Source organism: Bombus vosnesenskii, unplaced genomic scaffold (genome assembly GCF_011952255.1).
Source record: "Bombus vosnesenskii isolate JDL3184/JDL3185 unplaced genomic scaffold, Bvos_JDL3184-5_v1.1 scf7180000013644, whole genome shotgun sequence".
Taxonomy (NCBI): domain Eukaryota; kingdom Metazoa; phylum Arthropoda; class Insecta; order Hymenoptera; family Apidae; genus Bombus; species Bombus vosnesenskii.
In genome coordinates, this window is record NW_022883165.1 from 45,642 (window position 1) to 69,211 (window position 23,570).

The following is a 23,570-nucleotide window of genomic DNA, read 5'->3' on the forward strand; positions in this document are numbered from 1 at the left end:
AACAGCGCATAGTGGCTGAAAAGTGGCTGAAAAGTGGCTGAAAAGTGGCTGAAAAGTGGCTGAAAAGTGGTACAAATTATTTTGTCGAAATCAGGCGCGAGCGTTGTTTGTCTGGTCTGGTAGGTTCGCGCGAGTCCCACTACTCCTACGCACAGGGACGGGCAAATTCTAGCGTCTTTGTAAAGTATCTACTACAAGCATTAATTATTAAACGAATGTGTTATTTAAATGCGTCGTTTAAGAGTGCATCGTAATTGTTTATTAGCTTCGTGAAAATTATAGGAAATAGATTTAGCTTGTTGGCTCTTACGGCGATGATGTCATCGATAAATAAAGTAAAACATCAAGCTTTATTTTAGCGTTGTAATTCTTTGGTAAAATACTTGTTTATTTTAACCTAATGTACCGTAATATAAGAAAGGTTTTATAAGTTTTTAATAGTTATTAAATAGTTATGAAACGTAATAATAACTAAAATAAGGTTTTATAAGAAAGATTTCTTTTCATTTAGCCACGAATCTTCTCTATCTTCTATATCTCGTTTAAATAATTCCAACAGCGTTTGAGCGTAGGTGACCGTTTATTTCAAAATGTTAGAATTTGAATTTGTTGGAAACTGCCATATAATGTAAATGAAGATGAAAAATTTCGTTAAAAATTTTTATAGGCGTAGCATTCGTGACTTTTAGTTATAATTATATGTTATTACGTGTATAGAAAAATTGTTCGTGTAGCAATGTGTTTTCTTCGACGGAATACGTTCCTGTCTGTGCTCTGCGTATGTATTTTTTTTCTTTCGCCCACGGTGCCGCGCAGTCCCTAGTATCCACGTCTACCTTAAGAATCGTTATTTATGGTAATAACGTAGTACGAGAAACGCAACCGATACCGCTTTTATACGTATATACGTGTAACAGGGAGAATTAGCTTACGATTGAATATTTCATAACGATATCGGCGCGATATCCAATTAATCCTTTGCTAGATATAATTTTTCTACTTGCTACCGTATACTAGACTAATTTATAAGTGAAATAATCATTTTGAGATGTTTAACTACAGTTTTCGTTTTATCGGAGAATTTAACAAGCACGTGAGAACGCGAACAGAACAATTTTTTAATCCGTTGGAAAGAGAGAGTCGATTAATCGTAGCTTTGCTTTGACAGAACGGTTGTTATTTCAATCGATAACCAAAGATCGAACAATGAAACGAGAGTGATCGAACGACTAATTTAACCACTTTAATAAGAGAAGTTGCGTTTAGGAGATATCGCAAACCTGTTTGCTTATTATTAATTTAATATTTGTTAGTTTGTCTCATTATCGGATTTCATTAACCAATATTTGATATTATATCGGAGACGCAAGGTACTAGGATACCACGTAATCACACTTTTCCCGTTATACGTTAATTAATAATTGCCAATCCTAAACCATAAACATACGTATATGTGCGTATCAAAGAATCATTATAAAAGAATATTAATAATAACGTGAGCAATCTTGTATCTTGAAATCGTTTAAGAATTATTCGAATGAGTATGTGTATATATAAATAGAAGAATGCGGGATAACAAGTCCATAGTGACGAAACAGAACGAACCTGTTGGTGATGTCATACTCATGATTCCTGTTTAACCGCTAAGGTAGAATCCGTATGATGTATGTTTGATATTGGTATCCGATTGTTCTCCAGTCCACGTATCTTTCAGAGACTAAACATCGATTAATTGCCCTCATTAATTATCCAGGTTTATCTCGGACAAATTATAATAAAATCATATATCTTCGAACGGTGTTACACTAAAGAACGAAAGTGTTAAGTAGCGAGGAAAAATTAAATCGAAATTTGCATTTACTTTTCATATTTTGGCGCTGTAATATAATTAACATTATCACGTGTATGTAGTTTCCAACGTACCCAATATTCAAGATTATATGAAATTTTATCAAACTTTTTGCTAATTTAAAGCTAGTTCCTTTACAATACTTAGTATCTTTTAGTTTATATATATATATATATATATATATATATATAAGAGAATTATAAAATATGTTAAGGATATGTAAAAAATGTACAATGTACATACGTACGTACATATTAAAATAATTAAAGCGAGCGATGAATCTGCTACAGAAACGTGATAAAGGAAGATTCCTTCATATTCTTTAGATGGTAAAGCTTTATCAACAGATTCGTTATTTTATTCTTAATAAAGTGCAAAAGTAAGTTTACAGAGTGTGCAGTGGTTTTCCCATAAAAAAAAGCATAAAATCGGCGATTCCGAATTTCTTCTGAAATTAGAAAAAAAGTTCTTTATTACGTAGAAATAATCGACATATATTTGATCTTTATTCTGTTCCATCCGTGTGTTAGTTCTTTGATTGCGATTGTCCAAGATATATTTTAAATAGAGTATCGCACACGAGTGTATGTATTCTTATGTGGTAGTCAACTGTGATGGCCATCGTTCTGTATCTTATATGCACGTGTTTTAACTACCGATGAGTCAATAGTTTTAACATCTAATATCGATGTATGTATAGTTCATCAGTTGTAGGAATAAAAGGAAGCGATAATATCGACACAATCGTGGAATAAAGTTTCGCAATTTTTTAATCGAATTTCTGTTATGTTGTACATGTAACGATGAATCTCATAAACTATTCAATGTGTCGATATTGGAAATATTAAATATATCTTATTATACTCTAAATACTATGATACCTCCAAAAATAATTTAAAATAATTTAAAACTATTTAAAACAATTTACAAAAATACAAGAACGTGTTTATTAACTTATTTCGATTAATTATCATCGCGAAACAATCTTCATCCTGCGATGAAATTTCTTTAGTAGAAATTTTCATTTCTTTCCCGGAAACAAATCCAATCTTTTACCGATCAATATTTTATCACATGATATTTTTAATATAGTCGCAACTGTATATGCAAATAAGATATCTGCAAAAACCAAATACATACGTACATACTCGCACATACACGATTAAAAAGTAAATAATTTTATAAATTTCATTGAAGCACTACTAATTTCTGAATCAATGCCCTTTCTCTCAGTCTTAAACGGATCTAAATTTCTAATACAGTTACGAGAGACAACCTGTCCTCTCTCTTGATACGTATGCGTCTTTCGCATTGCATGCCTGTGTTTGGCTCTTTTGTGTGGGTGTGACACGAAACACGGTTACAAACGAATGAATATTGTGCACACGCGCAAAATAGGTACGTATATGCATGTAGATAGTTTTCTCTGTTCGGGGCTCGCAATAAGGGTAGAAGCGTAGAGGGCGAACGCAGCGCTGGTGGAAGGTTGCTCTGAAAAGTGGGGAGCGTACCAGGGGCTGGAGGTGGAAAAGAAGGAACGATTGGTAAAGTTCTGTTGATACAAGTGCTAACACGGCATGACTGATAGTGTGCGTGTGTCTCTCCAGTAACTCTTACTCGCGAAGAGGAGAGCCTGGGCAAATATATGTAGCGAAGTGCTAAGAAAAAGAGGGGAAAAAGGTGTGGTTGTCACTGTCACTATACTGTATAAACACACGCCACGATCAACGACCATTTCGATTTAGCGTGCATAATTCCAGCGGACGTCGCAATATGGCTGATCAGGTCGAAGCAAGCTGTGAATGTGTGTGTGTGCGTGTGTGCGTGTGTGCGTGTGTACATTCTTGATGCTTACATATCGTACCCGTAGCGATTCCGAATTTATCGTTAACGATGTTATTTCATTTATGACAATGGCTCTTACTGAAAACCATCAAGCAATTGATTACTCGTTTACCCTCGTGATTCATTGGAGTAAGATACTAAAATTAAGAGCAATAGGATACTGATACTAAAATCCTAATTTCTTTATAAGATGAAACCGTAGAAAGACTGACTATCCTCCAATATCGTATATATATCGATATATCGTAGAAATTAACATTTTAGACAACTTTTTCCTATAGGTACAAATTCTGTACAGGCATGGTTTTCGAAATATTGGCGAAATACTGCCGGTACCACTACAGCGAACTGTCTCTGTAGTTGCGTGCCTATGACATCGTATACGTATAGCGCTATTGGCTGCAGCCGCCGTGCGGCGGCCGGATGAAATAGCTCCTAACTCGAATCTAATTCTTATTTTTTGTTTATAGTTTACATAAGTTTTTGAATCAGGTGTCACTTTATTCGGTTACCATGGGGTGACCGGCAACCAACATCAACGAATACATTGCCATAGACGCAAAGCTATAAGCAGAGTACTCTGTAGTGGTACCGGTAGTTTTTCGCCAATATCTTGGAAACCAACCCTTATACGCATAGGAAATAGTTGTTTAAAATATCGATTTCTACAACATGTCCAAAAATTATGGAAATCATATTCTGTCTATAACGTTAGTCTGTCATATTTTGAAGTGAAATTCTTTTAAGGGCTTTTGATTTAGTTCGACATTGATAATAAAGTTTAATTTTAGATGGAAATTTTTAATTTTCATGATTGTCATTTCTATCCGATATGATATTTTTAAAGGCTCTTTATTTCGATGATTAATAATTCTTAATTTTGTTGGTTGTTACTTTTTGTTAATTAGAGAGCATTGATATATTGAAGAATACTTGATATTTCCCTCCCCCCTCCCCCCTCCCCCCTCCTTAAGATACTAAATAATCGGTATACGTAGTATATGTTACTACTTAACTAATTATTTAAGTATCATTCAAATTTTTGTCGTATGGTAAAAAGTACAAATAATATATACAATGAATAGGTTGCTTTTTGTTTTATCTTTAAGGATTTGATAACAAGTAATTTGTAAATTAATAAAAATTTAGTTAATTTGCGCAGTACATATAAAAAGAAAGGATCCAATCGATATTACAGAAATATCAATCGAAATCTTTAATACGAAAGTTCAAATGATAGATGATTACGATTATTCCTTTGCAACGTTAGCTTTACCGATTCAGCCGCATGAATTTATACGTCTGCTTATTTTGTGCCTAAAAGATCAGTTTCAGATTTAATTGTTTATCGGTAGATTGAAATTTCTCGTTTTTCTTTCATGCATTAATATTACAAATTCAGGTAATAGTATTTATATTCGTATTATGAAGTTATTCTGTTAACATTTGCTTATATTATTGATAAGCGATTCAATAAGGTGTCGTTGGTCAATTTCCTTAGATCTATATTTAATGACGTACAAATAAATTTAATAATCTTGTTACAAGCCAGTAACGAAACGGTATATTTAAGCATTAAGAATATATCGTGTTGTAGCTTACCTCCATTAAAGTAACTTTCATTAAAATAAGGATATAATACGATGTACTCGATAATATCTTGTTATATGAAATTTAATAAAACAACGATATGTACAATTCTTTAGAAATTTAAAGCCTTTATGCTTAAAACCTTTTACACTTGAAAATCGATCCAACGATACATGTGATTTTAGGGTTATATGCAAACAAACAATCAACTAAATCTATTTATTTATCAAGGAAACAGATGAAGCGTTTGAATTCTTTTATTACGGAAGAAATATTACGCCTGCGCAATACGCACTTCCTTAAACAACAATATCATCGTCAATTTTAACTTGCTTGTGTTGTCGTATCTTCGTCGAATTCATCGCCATTAGTCGCTTTACTTGTCACAGAGAAGTATATTAGAAAGTAGAGGCTTTTAACTACGTCCCTGAGTTTTACACGTCTTATCCTTCGGTTATGTAAATATCAGGTAGGTTCTAAGTTCAAAGATAGCGAACGAAAGTTTTAGTTCTAAGATGAATCGAGAGTAACAAACGAGAGTTGCAAACAGACAAAAAATTAAACGTAACTATGTATCGATAGAGACTTTATATTTTCTTTCCTTTCTACCTTAACGGCAAACATTTTTTATTCGAACTGTACAGGTAATTTATTTTTAGAGATTTTGATAAAAATTATTATCGTAAGCAAAAGCTATTTTAAAATTAATTGTAAAAGGAATTGTTTCATTTCTATAATGTAATATATGATTCGTTTCCAAGAATGTGCCAATACGTACCATGAGACGAACGACATTCGATAACTCGAAGAAGTCTACCAAAGTTGTAAGACTCTTAAACATTTACGACATCCTTCTAATTTCGAACGTATTTCACCGGTAACTACGTAAATACTCGATTATTCCACGATATTTAACATACGAGTCGTCCAGTTTCACAGGAACATGTTGATCATCTTCAACAAACACTTTTAATCCTAAACACGTCATTTTTGTTATCAAACGTATGAAACGAAAATCTAAGTGCCGGGGAAAAAATTGTTTGTCTCGGTAAAGACGAAATCTAATCTGGAAGCGAACTTGACGAAAGGATCGTGAAGTAAGTCAACGAACCCACGCAGTTGAAGAACCAAGTATCTCTTTGGCAAGCTACGTTCCTGGCTACTAGTCTATACGCATACACGCGTACACGCATACACGACGGAACTCACAGAGAAACGTTCTATTGGGATAGGTAGCGAAGCAGCTCTAGTTGGAGGAACATACAGTGAGCGAGGGAGGAAACTCGGAGCGGCGAACATGGACGGGGACGATGGCGGCGCGGCGGTTCGTAGCAGCAGGGAATACAAAAGGTGGCGGTGGTGGGAGTACTAGGTTGGTGGCACTAACTCGATGGTAGGGAACGACGGAAAGCGGCGAATGGGGCGGGGGAGGGAGAGGGAAAACGTTGGTGGTGGTGGCGGCTGCGTCGGGTATCCGGCCGGGGCAGTAGTCGGCGGTGATTCGAACGATGGTGAGACGAACGAGCGAGCGTGAGAGAGAGAGAAAGAGAGTGTGTGAGTGAGTGAGTGAGTGAGTGAGTGAGAGAGAGAGAGAGAGAGAACGAGAAAAACGGATGGAATGAAAAGGCAGTCAGGTTAGCCGTGCGACGGTGGGAGAGGCCAGGGACGAGGCAAGGCAAGCGATTTAGCTGCTGCTGGTTCGGCGAGCCCACGAGTTGGAGTGCCGTGAGAGTAGCCGAGGTCCTGTTGACCGTGCCTGCAGCGGGAGAGGCGTCATGAAAGCGCGCCAGTTGACCGAGTGCACCTCAGCTCGGACGAAATCGCGTATTTGTCGTCGTTGAAGCTACCTTGCCTCTCGATTTCTGCTTTCGTGGCAAGGATTCGACTCGTGGGCCTGCTGCTCCTGGCTGTCACGAGTTCCCTTCGCTCCGTGTAGTCTCGTTTCACAGTGCGAAATCTCGTTTTGCTGGTTGCTAGTTCGTTTTCACGCAGCAAGAATCCGGGATACGGCGACGGATGTGTGTCGGTCGACGATGAAACGTGTTCGATTTCGTTATTGCCAAGTCGTGTATACTCGTTTCGCAGAGAATTTCACCGTTTAACAGTGTGTGGTGCGTGTTGTGCGCGACGGATTGATCACGTATGTTTTGGTTTACCTCTGACATCGACGCCCGTCAAGTTGGCGAAGCAGGACAACAGGTTCCTGCCCGACAAAGAAAAGAGGACGTACGTGCGATGGTTTTCGCGGTTTTCTCGTTTTCGTACGATATTCGTTGGATACCTATATCGAACAGTAGTTGTTATTGACATATTGATTTTGTTGGTACGGTACGCTCGTGTTCTTTGACACGTCGTGAATCGAGTTGAATCGGAAAAAATATGAAAACTCGTTTATATCAATCGGCAGACACGCCTATATCGGACGAAAGTATAAAACGTTCTTCGAGTTTCACATTTGATAACCACTCGACACCGTTCCCTAGCTGGCGTCTTTCACCTTGACGTTGAAACATCGAACGTACTGCCACGTTTCGGCTGATATTCTCATCATCGACCGGAATCGAGAGTGACAACCGTATGAAATTAACCAAACGATTTTGATTCGTTGTTCCAACGATCGTATCTTCGATTACAGCGACATACGGGGAAACGTTTCCCTTCGAATTTCGAAAAAATTCCCATTTTTCATACGTCTTAACTTAATTAATTTCATTTGGAAATAGGATTCGATTCGAAATAGAAAAAGTGCGCGATAAGGAGAGAAACGCAGTCACGCTGGACTGGCTGGAAGATCGATTCAAATTCACTCGGCGTTCTGTGACGTTCGTTATTTACATAATTGTACGACGTTAACGCAAGCTGTTTGGTAGACGAGAAGGGAAACGCGATAGCAGAAACAAGCTAAATAATTTTAGCGATTCGTATTTTCATATCGTTAGCATTTTCTTTTCACAAAGTGAAATTACCTCGTCGTACATTCCATTTACTTTTAAAAGAAAGTATTCGATAGAAGAAAGCGTAAAAATAAACATGCTGATTTAATAAAAATTCATAATCGAATAATACCTTTTGTCGTAAGAAAAAGGAAAGAAAAAGGAGAAAGAGAGGAAGGAAAATATCAAAGGAGATTACAGGATATCGGAGAAAATTCTAGTCGTTTCGAGCGACTAGATTGCTAGAGAATATCGAGACAATCTCTCGATTAATAACGGCGACACCTCAGATTTTGTAACGCTCGGTTCGTTACGTTGTCGTTGTCTCGGATGCAGAGGGTAGCATCCCTCCGGGTCGTTATTCCATTGCACGCGCCGAAGGGCTCGGAACGAGAAGCAATAGGAGCGCGGCGAGCAAGAAGAGTAGGAAGAAGAGCAGGAGGAGGAGGAGGAGGAGGAGGAGGAGGAGGAGGAGAAGGAGGAAGAGGAGGAGGAGCAGGAGAAGGAGGAAGAGGAGAAGAAGGATGAGGCTGAGTGTTATCTAGTTGGAACTGTTTCACGTTGCACGTTTCTCGAAGAGAAAAGATGATAGTGCACGATCTCGTTGTCGAACGTTACATGCCTGTCGTCGACGAACGCATTTATCCGCGTGGTTCGTGCTAATTCGATCGGTCGTTTGATCGAAACGACATGTCGTTGGTGCGATCGTGGTTCATCGATTTTCTAACTTGACGTTTCGTTCTCTTGGATTTGTAAACGAATCCTACAACTTGCCGAAGTAGGAAGGACAGAGAGGTCGTTGCTGGTTAATCCGAAGTTATCTCATATAGCGCATAGAGAACCGCGCAACGATCGTTGTAAAGCGAACGGTAGAAAATGTATGGGAAGTAGCGGAGGCAAGAGGCAAGAGGCAAGAGGCAAGAGGCAAGAGGCAAGAGCCAAGAGACAAGAAAGCCAAGAGGCACGCATTCGTGACACACGGCGACACGTGGTTATCGTGTACCGTTTGCCTACCTATAGCGTGTACAGCGAGCTAGCCGGAACAACGACAGAGGGGCGAGGGCAGAAGGAGAGGAGCGTTCCGGTTAGCCAAACTCGAGTCAGCTTGCCGATGGATATGGCAGCTGTCGTTCCCCTGGTTGTTTCTCCACGATTCCATCTCGCTCGACAAGCCTATCGTCGGCATCGTGCTACCCGCGAATCGAGCGAACAGGTATCGTCGCAAGGTGTTGTCCAGGCCGGGATACGCGACTCCTCGTGATAGCAGGTACGCGGCTTGCGAATCGCGGCAATCCACAGTGCGTGATCGATCGATCGACAGACACCACACGAGCGTTCCTCGCGCGCATTCTTAGTGACGGCCAAAGTGTTTGCCGACAGTGTGCGTGATATCGTGAGTTTCGGTGAATCGATCGTCGCGTGCAAGTAGGCCAGAGGAGAAGAGAAAGGGGGAGAATACCGTCGATCGAAAGAAGAAAGCTTCGAACTGCGAACAGAAGATCGAGAATCGCGCGTAATTCTATATATCTTGATAACTGTGCTGTATGATTTCGTCAAGGATGAAGGACGTGGCCGTCGATTCTCCGCGACCGATTTCCAGGCTTCGCGGCAACCTTCTTCTGCTTCTGACGTTACTCGCAGAGGTGAGTAGAATGGGTAAAATTGGGGTTGGGTGATCGTACGAATCTAGGACGTGTCGTTCGAACGCCTTTCTGTCACAGAATCCGCGCGTACGCAACAGTCTTGTATGTACACGAGATTGAAGTTCTTTGGAAGCGTAAACTTTTAGTCCGATTCCTCGATGAAGCAACTGTCTCGTGACTGTCGCAGCCACGGAAACTGTACTTTTCCATCTTTTCCAATTTTCACGTCGCTATTCGTTGTACCGATCTTGCGATGAATCGTTTTTGAAATTTTTTTCTTTTCTCTTTGAAGGTATATTCTATGGGTAAAATTAGTCTTTAGAACGATCGAAATTGTTCTTATTTTTTATCTATAATTTAAAGCTACCTTTGGAACGTATACATAGAAGCGGTATACACGTAAGGCCTCCCTCGCCATCGAAGTAATAATTCTACGAGTCATCGATAGTAATAGGTTCTTCTTCCTGACCGGATGGAATAGCTAGATTCTGATGGAAATTTACAAATTACCAGTTATTCGATTACATTGTTCGACGTTTCTTAAAGTATAGGAGTAAACGATCGATGAAAAATTGTGAAATTTATCCGAAAATGACCCGGATCTCTGTTATATTTGTTATAAATTCTTCTTTTCTAATTGCTAATCATTGTACCGATTCAATCGTCGGTATCGAACTGTTAGCTTACTGTTATCTAATTCCCAATGAAGTAGGTCTACGGCCTAAATATCGAGGTTTATCGGTATAACGAATCATTTAAATACGATAAATGATCGTGATCTCTGCAAAATACCTACTTGCGTTAAAGTACGCAACTACGAATGTAGATTTTGCATATGAGTACGTGTATGTGTATATAGAATTTCGAAATTAGTTTCGATCTTTACCAACGTAATCGTTATAATCGTTTGCTAAATTTTCGTGCAGCATATCTAACGGTAGGGTAAGATTAGCGTTTATTTTAAACTATTTAAGTGTACGGAGTTTAAGAGTAGGCCGATTTTGGTTATAAAGAGTAAAGGGTGAAACTGCTCCTCTTCCAACGCAAACAAGTTTATCTTAATAATATGTATCATGAATATAATAACAAGAACAAGAACAAGAACAACAACGCCAACGATAATGGTAATAATAATAATAATAATAATAATAATAATAATAATAATAATAATAAATATTCTCAGCTGTTGTTATTATAATTCAGTAGCGCGTGCGTATTACTTAATTTCTTCAAGTTGTTTTCTCGTTCATTTCACTAGTTGTCTCGTATAATCTTGTCTTCTCGCTGCTTCGGACAAGCTAACCATAGGAGTTATAGTCCGAATCGTTTTGTCGTTTGTCATATTTTTTTTTTAAGTTTGTTATATGTTTTGTTCGATCGTATCTATCCTTGTTGGATCTAAATCGCGCGTTATTTTCTCACGCCCTTTCGTTATTACATCGAAGTATTTGCAATACGCAACAAATTTGATTATTCTGCGCGAACGTTGCAGACGTTGAATTTTAAGACGTCGAAGTTTAAGTGCATTCGTAGAAGGTTTGTTCGTGGCCAAGCGTTTCGATACTTTCGCGAGCTACCGTAGATGGACGCGTGCATCGCGTTTCAGAAGAGAATAATATTTCTGCTATCAAATATTTTCGATCAAATATTTTCCCATCGTAGAGAATAAAATTAGCAGCGGATTTGTCGGTTGAAAAGTTGCCCAACTCGATAGTAGATTTCACGAGTTTCGCGATAGATGCGAATCGGATCTCGTCTCGAGCTGTGGTCAGCGATCGGTGAAGGGGAACACACGGTCGGTATCTAGTCTTCTTTTGCTCGGCTGATTCGTGTCTCCGGGTTGCGAAACTCGGTTGACTTTCCCAACGTGAGAGAACGTCGCCTCGTATCCGGTGCGATGTCCACTGACCTTTGATTTTCAATGATCCGTTCGACCGCGCGAACGTTGTTCGTGCAAACGTTGTTGATGCACGCGTTTCAACGTCTCGACACGCTGGATTTCCATCGGTTTTGAAACGTTTCGTATCGCGGAAGTTGCGAATTGCGAAATTTCCACCGGAATAATTTTGCGTTTGCCGCGAGAATTTTGCTTGGCGATTTTATTGAATGCTTCTTGTGCAAACTCGTCGCTCCCATATCCAGGCATATTGCTTTCGACCGCTCGCTTGTATCGATGTAATTGCCATTCGTATCCGATCTTATCCGGTGGCATTCGATGTTTTAGAGTTTGATAAGGCTGCGGGTTTCGTTTATGGTTTGACTAAGCGAGTTCCGCGAGTTGTTCGATTTAAAAAGATTGAGATAAGAATAGGAAAGCGCGTGGCTTTCGGAGGGCTTGTTATATGATTATACTTTTTTTTCATTTATTTATAGTTGCGTCAATTAGTGGCTTTCAGTCATTAACGACACGAAAGAACGAGAAGTTACGATTACATATTACCGTACAATTTAATTGCATTTTACGTAATTTACTAGTTCTTGTATTCGTTTAACTCGCTTTTTTTTTTTTGTATCAAATCGTTGTTTATAAGTGGAATATTTCTGCTACGAAGGAAACGCACCGAAAGTAGTTTTTACTTTGTCATAAGACGAAATAGATTGCATTCAACTAATTTCTATTTTATTTGTCTCTTTTAAGCAAATAATAAATACCTTGGATTTTACATATCGTGCTTTGTATATGTCGGAGATGAGAGGACACCGGAGCCTCCCCTCTGAAACTTTGGGAAAATCCATAAAAATTGTAATTAAAGTTTACAGCTGTAATTAAACAATTTGCCGTCATTCTACCCAATTGTATTTATTTGAGAATTGTAACAACGAGCTTGGGCTCGAGGCGACAATCAGTCGCCGAACGTAGCCGCCGTCAACGGGACGAACGCTCCGTCCAACAAAAGTATGGAGTAATAATAATAGCCTTCGTTAAAAGAAATACCCGTACTCGACGGTACGTTACTCGACGGTAAACATTCCAACGGTTCCTTCGGGCAAAACGATTACCAGATGTCGATGTACCTACACAGCGCAAGTCCAGCTAACCCGTGGACTCGCTATAAACCTTGGGATTTTGTTAATCAAGGTTCTTCAAACGGACAAGCAGTCTTTGTCCCAAATTGACCAATTAACAGCAGCGTCGATTTCCCTCGCTTCCCGAACGGAGACATCTCTCCACGAATCCGAGGATTTCGTGTTCTTAGACACACTCCGTCATAGTTTTCCTCGACAGCGTCACCGTGACGGAAAGTCTCTCTCGCTGGTGTACGAGCTCTTGGACTGGTTAACTAACGTCTTGCTATCAATTCCAGCTTAGACTTCGACGAAGGAATAAGCCTGCTAACCCGTTGGCCGCGGATTCGTTGTTGGACCTAGGTGTAGGACCGAGATTAGCTTCTCGAGTGTCTGATTACCGCGGTTACTTGTCAAGTTCTGTAGTAGATTGCATAGCAACCATGTGTAGTTCAAACGAGGATTCGTTTCACGCCCCTAACCCTAATCGTAATGAGAACTCGGCATATATATCTCAGTTGTAAACGATATAACCGAATTATCTTCGAACGTAATATTTGTTTCAATATCGTATATGTGTACACATTGTGTCACATTGATCAAACGAACAAACGAACAAACGAACAGACGAACAGACGAACAGACGAACAGACGAACAGACGAACAGACGAACAGACGAACAGACGAACAGACGAACAGACGAACAAATAATATTTGTTCTTAGAATCGTTTTAATTTTCATTATTTTTCCATTGTACGTGTCTGAATTTGTATGCACGACGCGACGCCTGTGATAATGTACGTATACGTAAGACTGTAAAGAAATTGGTATTTCTGACGCAGTTCGTATAATAGTAATCGAAATTTACTCGAATATATCAACGTCGGAAAACTTTTATTCAGGTACCTTAAATATCTCGAATGGTCATTTTTATCGACTTATCCTCTACGTATCCTCTCGTATACGTATCTGTTATTATCGATAATAGGGAAAATTTGATCTAGAAGGGTAAATACGATGGTGAACGTGACATCTTTTTCAAAGTCATGCGTTTCGGGATTTCAAGCTCATCGATGTTTTTTTTAAACCGGGCTATACATATAGTCTTATCATGACGGCGTTATATCGTAGCTAAGGTTAAGACCGATTCAAAGATTTATTTATAATACCGTGATATCCACGTGACGTTGAATACGAGGAACTCGGAAACGTTTGATAATAGCTGCGAATAATTCGATGACTACGATAGGCAGATCGGGGAAGGAAAATTTATTTCAACAAACGTTCGAAACGATCATCGTCCACTTTGATTGTCCCCGCGTTTCCGTGAACGATCAACCCACGACTCCGTTCATGTAACTTGCAGTTGTAGAAATATCACGATAAACTGTTTGTTCGATTACGCTCCTCGCAAACAGACTGAAAGTTGTAAGATCGGGCAAACGCGCAGCCTATCGAGTAACAGACCGATCCGACGTTCTCCGAGTTTCGAACATTTTGGTATCGAAGATCGCGTGCATATCATCTTGTTACGGACTTGTCTTAACCTCGGCTATATCTATATAATCTATATACGTAGGCACGACGATAACAGTATACAGGCTGGTATTTAAAGGCTTAAAAGAATCATCGAAAAATCATCATTCGAAATATCGAAAAATATGACTTTGAGGATAATTTCACGATTACTATCGTATTTGCGATGTTAATCGAACGCTATGTCAAATAATGCTCTTCCTCTGACATTTTTTGTCATGTACAGCTGTGTGCATACATACATACATACACGTACATGCATGTATACATATCAAGGCATCGGCAGTACCTAGGGACCTATACATACGTTCGTTAAATTATTCTTAATACCTCGAGACATTGCGCGTGTAAAGAGTTCTTTGAAGTATATTTCTTGGAATTATTTTCCTGCGATTAGCAAATAATATATATATACACACATATATATAGGAAAGTAGAAAAATGCAAGATAACATTGTGCAAACGCTTTTATTTATCGATTAACGAGTGCCGTGAAATCGTAGAATATCGTTGGAATAAATGAAAGTTCAAGCACGAAGGATTACTAGGTGTTTCACGGTTTATCGACTAAAGGAAAGTTTCTTTAGCGAAAGTACCGTTCTGCGAGCCCCGTGGCGAATGAAATCGCCATTCGTTCGATCGGACAACGCCCATTTCGATCGTTTTTAAAGACCAAGATATTGTTTATCGTTTTCGAATGTCGTTTCGCGTAGAAAATCGATGCTCGAGCGCCGAGCTGCTGCAAACTACTCTAGGTTATTCACGTATGCTGGTGCACGGTAACTAGGCTAAGTGAAAGTGAATAAAGCAACGATCGGCATAAACGCGATGCAAAGCGAATACCCGGGGTGCGGACGGACACGCGTTGAAGGGCAGAAAAAATCGTAGAATCTTCCTGAGTTTTACAGTATATCGAAACATTAGAACACTGTTGCCATTACGAGAGGATCAAAGTTGCGTTATAAACTACGGTAAATAATGTATATGGTACACGACAAAGTCGGTAGTCATTTTACTGTATAGTATATTATTCGTTAAACGTTATTTTTACACCATTTTAACGTTCTATTACAAACAGTAATGTTTGTAGCAGGATGTACATCAGCGGTGAAAATGTACGAGGTAAATGCGTCGTTTCAATTATTATAATTACCTGTCAGATCAAAGAAAGGTTATCTCAATAATTATTAAATATTCGGATAATCGTTCGCGCGGAAGTTCTTAACTCGATCGTGTATTTGGTTCGGCTTTCAGTTCGAAGATTTAAATATTTCGGCGAAATAATGGACGAAAAGTTATATTTCCAGACTACTTGCCGATCGTAACATCGTTCTTTGAATATAAATTTTATTCGCAGTCATCGTAAACGTTTATACTTTCCTTTAATTTTGTTTCAACAAATCAGGCGCATATTTTCGATTTACTCGAAAATAACGTTAACAAATTTAATCCTCTCTTTTTAACTTCAATTGTACAAAATGAATAGACTTGGCGTTCTTTTATTTGCCACATTTAACATAAATTTATCAGTTTAATTTATTAGTTATTATTGCGGTTTTAATAGGATAAGCTTTAATAGGAAAGTGTAGATTTTGAACGAAGAAAACGATCCATGGTCTGTAATAAAATAATAATTAACTCGAGACTATGAGATAGAACCGATAAAGTAAAGGCCATCTGTTTCAATTTGTTGGAACGAGTTGGCCTTATGGACAAACGAGTACTTCTTTCTGTTTTTCGTCGTTCGTACGTAATTAAATGACTCTAACGATTTTGATATATAAATTGATCTTTGGATCGATCGCGATAATTAACGATCGAAAACGTTCGTGATTCCGATACTTTTTGTACGAAAATGTTATAAAACTGGAAAATTTCTAATATTTCGCGTCGATGGTATTTCGAAAGGACCGCTTTCGTTAATTTTCCATCGAATCGGTGAAATCGAATGGCAAAATGATATGGATCGAATGGAACGCAAACTGAAATGTTATTAAGCTTCGATTAATTACGTACGTGTTCTCTTATACGTATATAATGTTTATATAAAGTAAAACGTCTGTTGTATAAACGTAAATATGACCGATGTTAATATATTTTCTACTCTTTTAAACTTTAAAGCGCGCTGAATCTTAAGATCGCGCGAGAAATCTTTCAACGAGTAGATAGATCGATAGGATACGAAAGATACGAACTTTTCGGATTCTTTCGAGTAAATAAGAAAAGATTGATCGCATGGAAGTGGTAGACGATTACGTGGAAGCAGAGGTAGCTAGCGTTCTACTCGAAGAAAGATCACGTTAGAAACGTATAATAGCTCACTGGACCATATATACTTTCTCTCGGAGTAACTTGCTGCATCTCAGAGCAGATGTTTAGAGGAGAACTCTACAGGCTTCGTACAGATTTCTCGAATCGTCATCGAATCGTGTGCAAATCGAGCTGTGGATAAATGTTTTCTCTCGCCTTTTTTCCCTCGAAACGTCGCGTAGATCAAGACGTTGCGTCAGCTGTTATTCGCATATTCGTTTCTTCTTCCAACAGTATCGTTTCGATATTTTTTCACGAACGAGGACAGGTTGGTCGATGCAAAAGCGATTCCGCTCGTGTTCGCGAGCTAGCATGCGTATTGTTTGCGGTATTTTCGCTAGACGTGATGGGATTGAGAGAAAGCCGTGACATTATTGGCCCAGAATTCGGGGCTCATGACCGCGTGCTAATTTAAGTACTTGCTACGAGGACCCTGTCCGTCGAATGGATGGCAAATAACTGTGACGTATCGCGCTGTCGGCTTCAAATTGTGCGCGTTATACACGCTTACTGCTCGCTGCTCGCTGCTTACTGCTTACGATGTATTACGTCGCCGCGTGCACGTTTCGTTGGTCAATATACCGCGAAAGACTTCCGTCAGCACCATGTTTCTCATCGATATCGACCCGTCATCGAGCTAACAACAAAATTCTGTCTTTGAAAACATCTTGAGAAAACTTTTCATTGAAAATTCGTGCCGTCGTAAACGACGTTTATTCTCCGTTTGTTCTTCTTCGATATTTTATTCCTCTACTGTTTTGGATCTATCACGTTTCAATATCTACTTTCCCATCCAACGATGGATTTTTCGATAATGCGAACCCTTTGTCGCTCGCAGGTAGCTTGATCCTCGTTGAAGTAGAAACATGCTCGTTCCCTCGATGGATCGATCTGATTTATCGTAAACGTTGTTCGGGGGCGGAATCACGTCTTTTCCTGCTCGTGCATGATATCATGATATGATACGAAGCTGGAATGCTTTGACAGACAACTGTATAACAATCCGTTTGTGACGCGTAGTAGTAAGATAATTACGAATAGACGCGAAAGGACCATGTGAAATATATATAATTCGTTACGCTCTTTCGATTTAATGCATTTATTAGCACTTTCGAGAAATTAGATGGCAATGTAAAATATCAAATAAAATAAAGGCGCAACACTCGTTGGTAGAGGTATGAATGCTGAAAAGTGGGAGAAACTCTCGGAACGATATATTTGAAAATAAAACTAAAAATCCCGTTAGTTTTCGTGATCATTGAGTAAACGTGTATTTAGTTGGAAGAATAATCATCGGGATTAAAGTTGATACAAAACGAAACAATTATAGTCGCGATCGTTTACGCTTTTACGATATTTACTCTACTTAATTTTGTTTTTCGATTCGTTTCCACGAGGCTTTGCTTTTATACGGTTATGCGTATAAAAGTAATCAGTTGCGCTCTCATAGTTTTCTAATGGTTAGAGACACTGTCTCTAAAGTAAATGAGAAAAATAGCGACGCAAAGATTAGAAAGATAAATAAATAGATAAACGAAATATGTAGGTCATGCTTTGACGTAAAACTCGATTGTAATTTTCTTTGATACTTTGCGGAATATTATTATTTTTATAGATATTTTACAGATATTGGCAGTTGAATGATTATCGGTAGATGAAAATTATTATCAAGGTCGTTATTTCGCTATTTATCGTATTCGTTGTTTGCGGTTATTACTAAACTGTAAATTCTTACGAAAAATGTTTTGTTTGTCAACGCAAGATAAAATATAAAATAAAATCGAACGTACAACGTGCGATAAACGAACGAAGCACGCGTGCCGAATCATTCGGTGAACGTTTGGTAGGGAAACGGTTAATGTTTTAAAAGAGTCGTACAACGAGTGCTCTGATTTAGCCTGGCACGTTATCGGCTCGGAATTGTAACGATATCGAGATGGCCGTATTATGAGTAATGAGCGTGCACGTGACAAGCAATCAGTTTGCATTTAGTACGACGACAACGCGTGTACGCTATGCTCTTTATTCGTTGGTTCGCGTGTCGTGTAAAAGTTTTGCAACCTGCCAGTTGGATAGCGATGCAGAAATTCACGCGTATGCGCGCTCCACGTTCGTCGTTTATCGTGGAACGTTAAATACGCTTTGTTTTCCTATGTAATTCGATCGATACGTTACCGTATCCGAATGAATAAAAATTGCGTTTTTACAAAATTGCATATTAAATTCTTCTTAACTGTACGTACGTATAAGTATCGTTATCGTATCATAAGTAGGACGATTTTTCATTGAATTCTTTATATTCGTATTCTCTCTCTCTCTCTCTATCTTTTTGATTACTATTACGGAAATGCAGAGCTTTAAATCGTCATATCTGTCGTTTAGAAATCTTAGGAAATTATCGAAAGAAAAAAAAAGGACAAGTCTTTCGTTATCGTTTTATATTCTACTTGCTCGCAATTATCGTGTTTACAATGTCGGCAATAGTACGACAACTAAGGTTGCAGAACTCTTCTCAGTATGACCTTATATCGTTGATCGTTATTACTCTATTATCATTATTATCGATTATTATCATCTTCGTCATCGAGGTCGTTATTATCGTAGCTAGCTAGGATTTTGTTGGCGATTATAGCAGCAGGACCGTTGTAATTCGGCAGAATTTTTTACTCTTCCTTCCTTGAAACGTAAGAATCGATCGTCGCTACAAAGAGATGGTGATAATGCAACGGAGGAAATGCTGGCCGTAAGTGGAGCTCGACGAAGCACCGGAACTTGGGTTGGACAGAGAATAGCGGCGCTGGAAAACGCGTGCAAGGGCAAGTGCAGAGACAAGTGTGCAGAGGCTGCGTGTGGTTGGCCGTGGTCGCTCGTCGCTCTGCTACGTGTGTCTTGCATCCGGATGTGAGCTCGGAGTACATCCTGGTCTAGCCAGAGAGGATGCGGCCGCGTGCACAACGAAAATAGAGCAGACGGGAGAAATAAACGAGCAAACTACTCGACGCATCGCGTCGTACCGGGACCTCGCGCGTATCGCGTTGTCACGAGATCGAGCTACTCACATGCCACACGAATAACTTTCGAGGAAAAGAAACGCGCGATCTCGAAAGAAACTTGAACGGCGCGAAGCAAAATTTTAATCGACCGAAAAACCTTATATTTAGTGTTTCATATTTCTTTTATAAGATAGAGCTACGATTAAGTAAATTCCAACTATTGGCCTGTTTCATAAGTAATTGGTTTTCACGTACTGGACTAAAATCACCACATCTTTTTTATCTTTTTCCTCGAGTCCCCCAATCAAGTTGCCCATTTGAATTTCATGAAATTTCGACGCTAACGATTTCCATTGTTTCGAACTTAACGCACCAGATAACCCAACAGTGGATTATCGTACAAATAAATTCGAAGTAATTTTTTGTCATTTATTCTCGCTGCGATTGCGTAAAGTAAATGGTAAACCGCATTCTTTGTTCCGCCTATGCTTACACTCTCGTTCACGGGTCGATCGGGACATCTGCTAGTTTCGTATGGAACGTAGTAAACGGACCTAGATGGTGGAAGGAAAGATTTATCGATTGAGACTATGTGTTTGCGCGCCAACGATCCAAAATACGTGGTAAAGATATCGAAGAGTGAAAATAACGAACAACGAATTCAGGTCTACATCTTGAAGCGCGCAGTGAAAGTGCGCGCACACACGCGAGAATCGTTTCGTTCGTCCTTCGATCCAGGTACCACGACCAAGGAAAATTTTAACCGATTAGTTACGAAATTCAGAGAAATTTTCCAAAATTTGAATCTGACTCCTGCAATCTCTACTTTACTCTACTTTACTCTCTATCTTTTGAAACGTCTACAAAGCTAACAATTTCGAGTGACACGTTTTAAAGAGTACGTACAATTCCTATGTGAGATATTTGTTGGTTAATGATTCTACGTCAAATAATTTAAGCGATATAAATCGAGTTTAAGCGACTGAAATAATTTAAACAAAATCGATGATGATCGTTTCGTTTGATCGCGAAGATTAGAAATCCAGCGCCCAATGAGATGCATCCTAGTTGTTCCAAGTGGATGATAAAAGAGTCGTTTAAACGTGTAGACACAACGCAGACGTGAGAAAAAGGAACGATCGAAAGATCTCTCGTTCGGATCACCAGTCGGCTACTTTTCTTTTACACCCTGTGACATCAGAATTCTGGGATCCTTTTGACGCACGTGGTGCATCATTTGCATTTTTATCGCTCGCCATTCGATATCTACTTTTGTACGCGGAATACCCGCGCGAGTGAAAAAAATTGAACGATTTTCCACGCGTGGGAATATCCTGCAGTGGGAATTTCTAATTGGAGATTTTTAAGAAGCGGTCGTCGATCTGAACGATAAACGCGGAACGCGTTTGCCTTTGCCAAGTAGACAAATGCGATGAAAAGCGTTGTAGAGACGTTTGATTCGATTTCATTGGAGCGTATGCGATATCGAGCACGAAAAGAATACTCGACGGGTATTAAAAATAATAAAACCCGTCGAAAATAATATCAATATCGATATAATAGTTGGACAAATAAACAAAATATTTCCAAATATTTTTAAAATTTAAATTTCTTCGCCATCCAAGTTCATTTTCTACGAATTTCTACGGCCTTCGCTGTAGAACGATCCTCGAAACTCATTACCTGCTTATAATACTTTGCCACGAACGTCCCCAGATTTGCATACAATGTTTCGACTTATCGTAATGCAAACTGACGGATTTCGTTTCTCTCGTTCTTTGTATAAATTAACTTGCCTCGGATTATCGTCGTACAAATGCTGTATTTTTCAACTTTTATTTACAGCGTTTCGTCGGCGTAATTTTTCACTTTAAAAAGTGCGAACTTCTTTGGTGATCACGGTAGGTGGTTGCATCCTGTTCCTGTTCCTGGAAATTCGAAACGCTTTGACAACGCAACGTGCAACTTCGGTCGAACGTCGGTCCTTTACCGCTTGGCCATTCCTTCGATGGTGTCGTAGATCGTGCGATAGAAACCTTCGTTCATTTGATTACCCGTTTCATTCGCATTTCAATCTAATACACGCCAGTCTATCGATGTGTTGACTTTCGTGTCTCAGCTTTAATCTTTTTTCTACACTATCGTAATTTAATGCCTACGTTTCTCTCTACGATGCATTGGCACTTGTACGATCGGTACTCTTTCCAGTCCAGGAAGGTTAAGACGTTGTTCGACGTTTCTGGTCGTCTGTGCGCGTTCCTTTGTCACGAACAGCTTGCTCGGTTCTCAAGGGGACTGCCTTTCACTAATCTGCATCTGACGTGTCGGCAGACGATTTTTGTTTTTAAAGCCACGACGTTTAACGTCAAACGTCAAGCGTAAAATTGTCAAACGGAAAAGGGTAAATTTCAACGCACCGCGTAAGATTTCTCGTCGCGTACGAGAGAGAAAAGGCGTTTCGATCGTTGGTGTTTGCGTGGATTAAAAGTGTTTTACGATTGGTCGAAGAACCGTTCTCCGCCGCCTCCGCTCTTTCGAAAGTGCGTGTGTGTGTGCGCGTATGTCCGCAAAGTTCCGTTACGCTGCGCATAATTGCGCGAGTCCAACTCAGACATCTAGAAACGCGTTTTGCGTGGGTACAATAGCTAGAACCATCGAGCTAACTACGTAGCTAGCGATATCGAATCTAACGACGTCTATCGGAAGAGTTGTCAGGGAACGCGAGTACCTTGCACGGCAATCTCTTGAAACGGATACTTGCACGTTCAGGTGAAAATCGTATTGGCGTTTCTTATTTGGCACGTGTACGACGAGAGATGGAGAGAAGTTTGCAGGAAAGGCTGAAACTTTGTATGGAAACTTTTGAAAGAAGACAGCTGAACGTTAAGATTTAATATTATTTTCTCTTAGATATGTACGTTTTCGATAAATACACGCAGATAGAATAGACGATGGAATATGCAGTGAATTTTTCAATTTTCACGCTTGGTCCTCTCAAATGTAATAATACTAATAATAACGGCTTTCGCCTATTCCAATCTCCTGTTTTTCCTATTTCTACCATATTCTATTTTACTTATTTCCTACTCTACCGTATATGCTCTAAACATTCTTTAAGTCTGATGATGATGATGATGATGATGTTGATGTTGATGTTGTTGTTGATGTCGATGTTGTTGTTGATGTCGATGTTGATGTCGATGTTGATGTTGATGTTGATGTTGATGTCGATGTTTCCACTTGCTATTCTCTCTAAAAAAATGTCGATAAATGCAAGTTGCTTAGAAACTACAATTACATATGAAAAATATGATGTTGCTGCAACTACGAATATCTTGCGATCTTAGGATTTTACGAATAACCGAAATATCGTTGTTTGGAAATCAATTACGTTGCATGCTCGTAGGGGCGATTACGTAAATCTTTAATTACGCACAGCCAAAAGTTACAGGAGTGCGCGCGCGCGCTCACGCACATACCGTCAAAGTGGAACGCGCGGTGTACCAAACGCGTTTGGAAACCGTTTGCTTCTTGCATCGCGTTGCTCCTTTTCCGATTAATTATGTCACGGTTTCGTCACGATTTCTATTTTTCGCTCGAGTAAATCGCTTTCGTCTCGCGAATCGACGTGAATTCTGCTTTTTCTTTTCTCTTTTATAACGTACTTGCTCATTGTACAGCGATGTGTAAATAATTTCTAACGATAATAATTCGATATTTGGTTAAACGAGAAAATTTTGATCGAGTAACGCTTGGTGGGAAGAAAATAACGATACCGTGTGTACGAAACATTTATGACGATCGATCGCCGTTCTTGAATTTCTGTTCTTTTATTCAAACGTATATAAATAAGATCGTTATATG

General features: G+C 39.2%; 1 protein-coding gene across 4 annotated transcripts in view; it reads left to right on the plus strand.

Annotated features, from left to right (window-relative positions):
* Nucleotides 1–6,868: 6,868 nt before the first annotated feature.
* Nucleotides 6,869–23,570, plus strand: part of LOC117238850 (tyrosine-protein phosphatase 10D) — a 46,597-nt gene continuing 29,895 nt past the window's right edge. For 3 of the 4 annotated variants that reach the window (XM_033504058.1, XM_033504056.1, XM_033504059.1), the window contains exon 1: nucleotides 6,870–9,860. In XM_033504058.1, the coding sequence (XP_033359949.1) occupies nucleotides 9,762–9,860 (99 nt within the window). In that variant the 5' untranslated portion in view covers nucleotides 6,870–9,761. Of the gene's footprint in view, nucleotides 9,861–23,570 lie in introns of all 4 variants that reach the window. The other variant, XM_033504055.1, reaches the window with a different exon arrangement.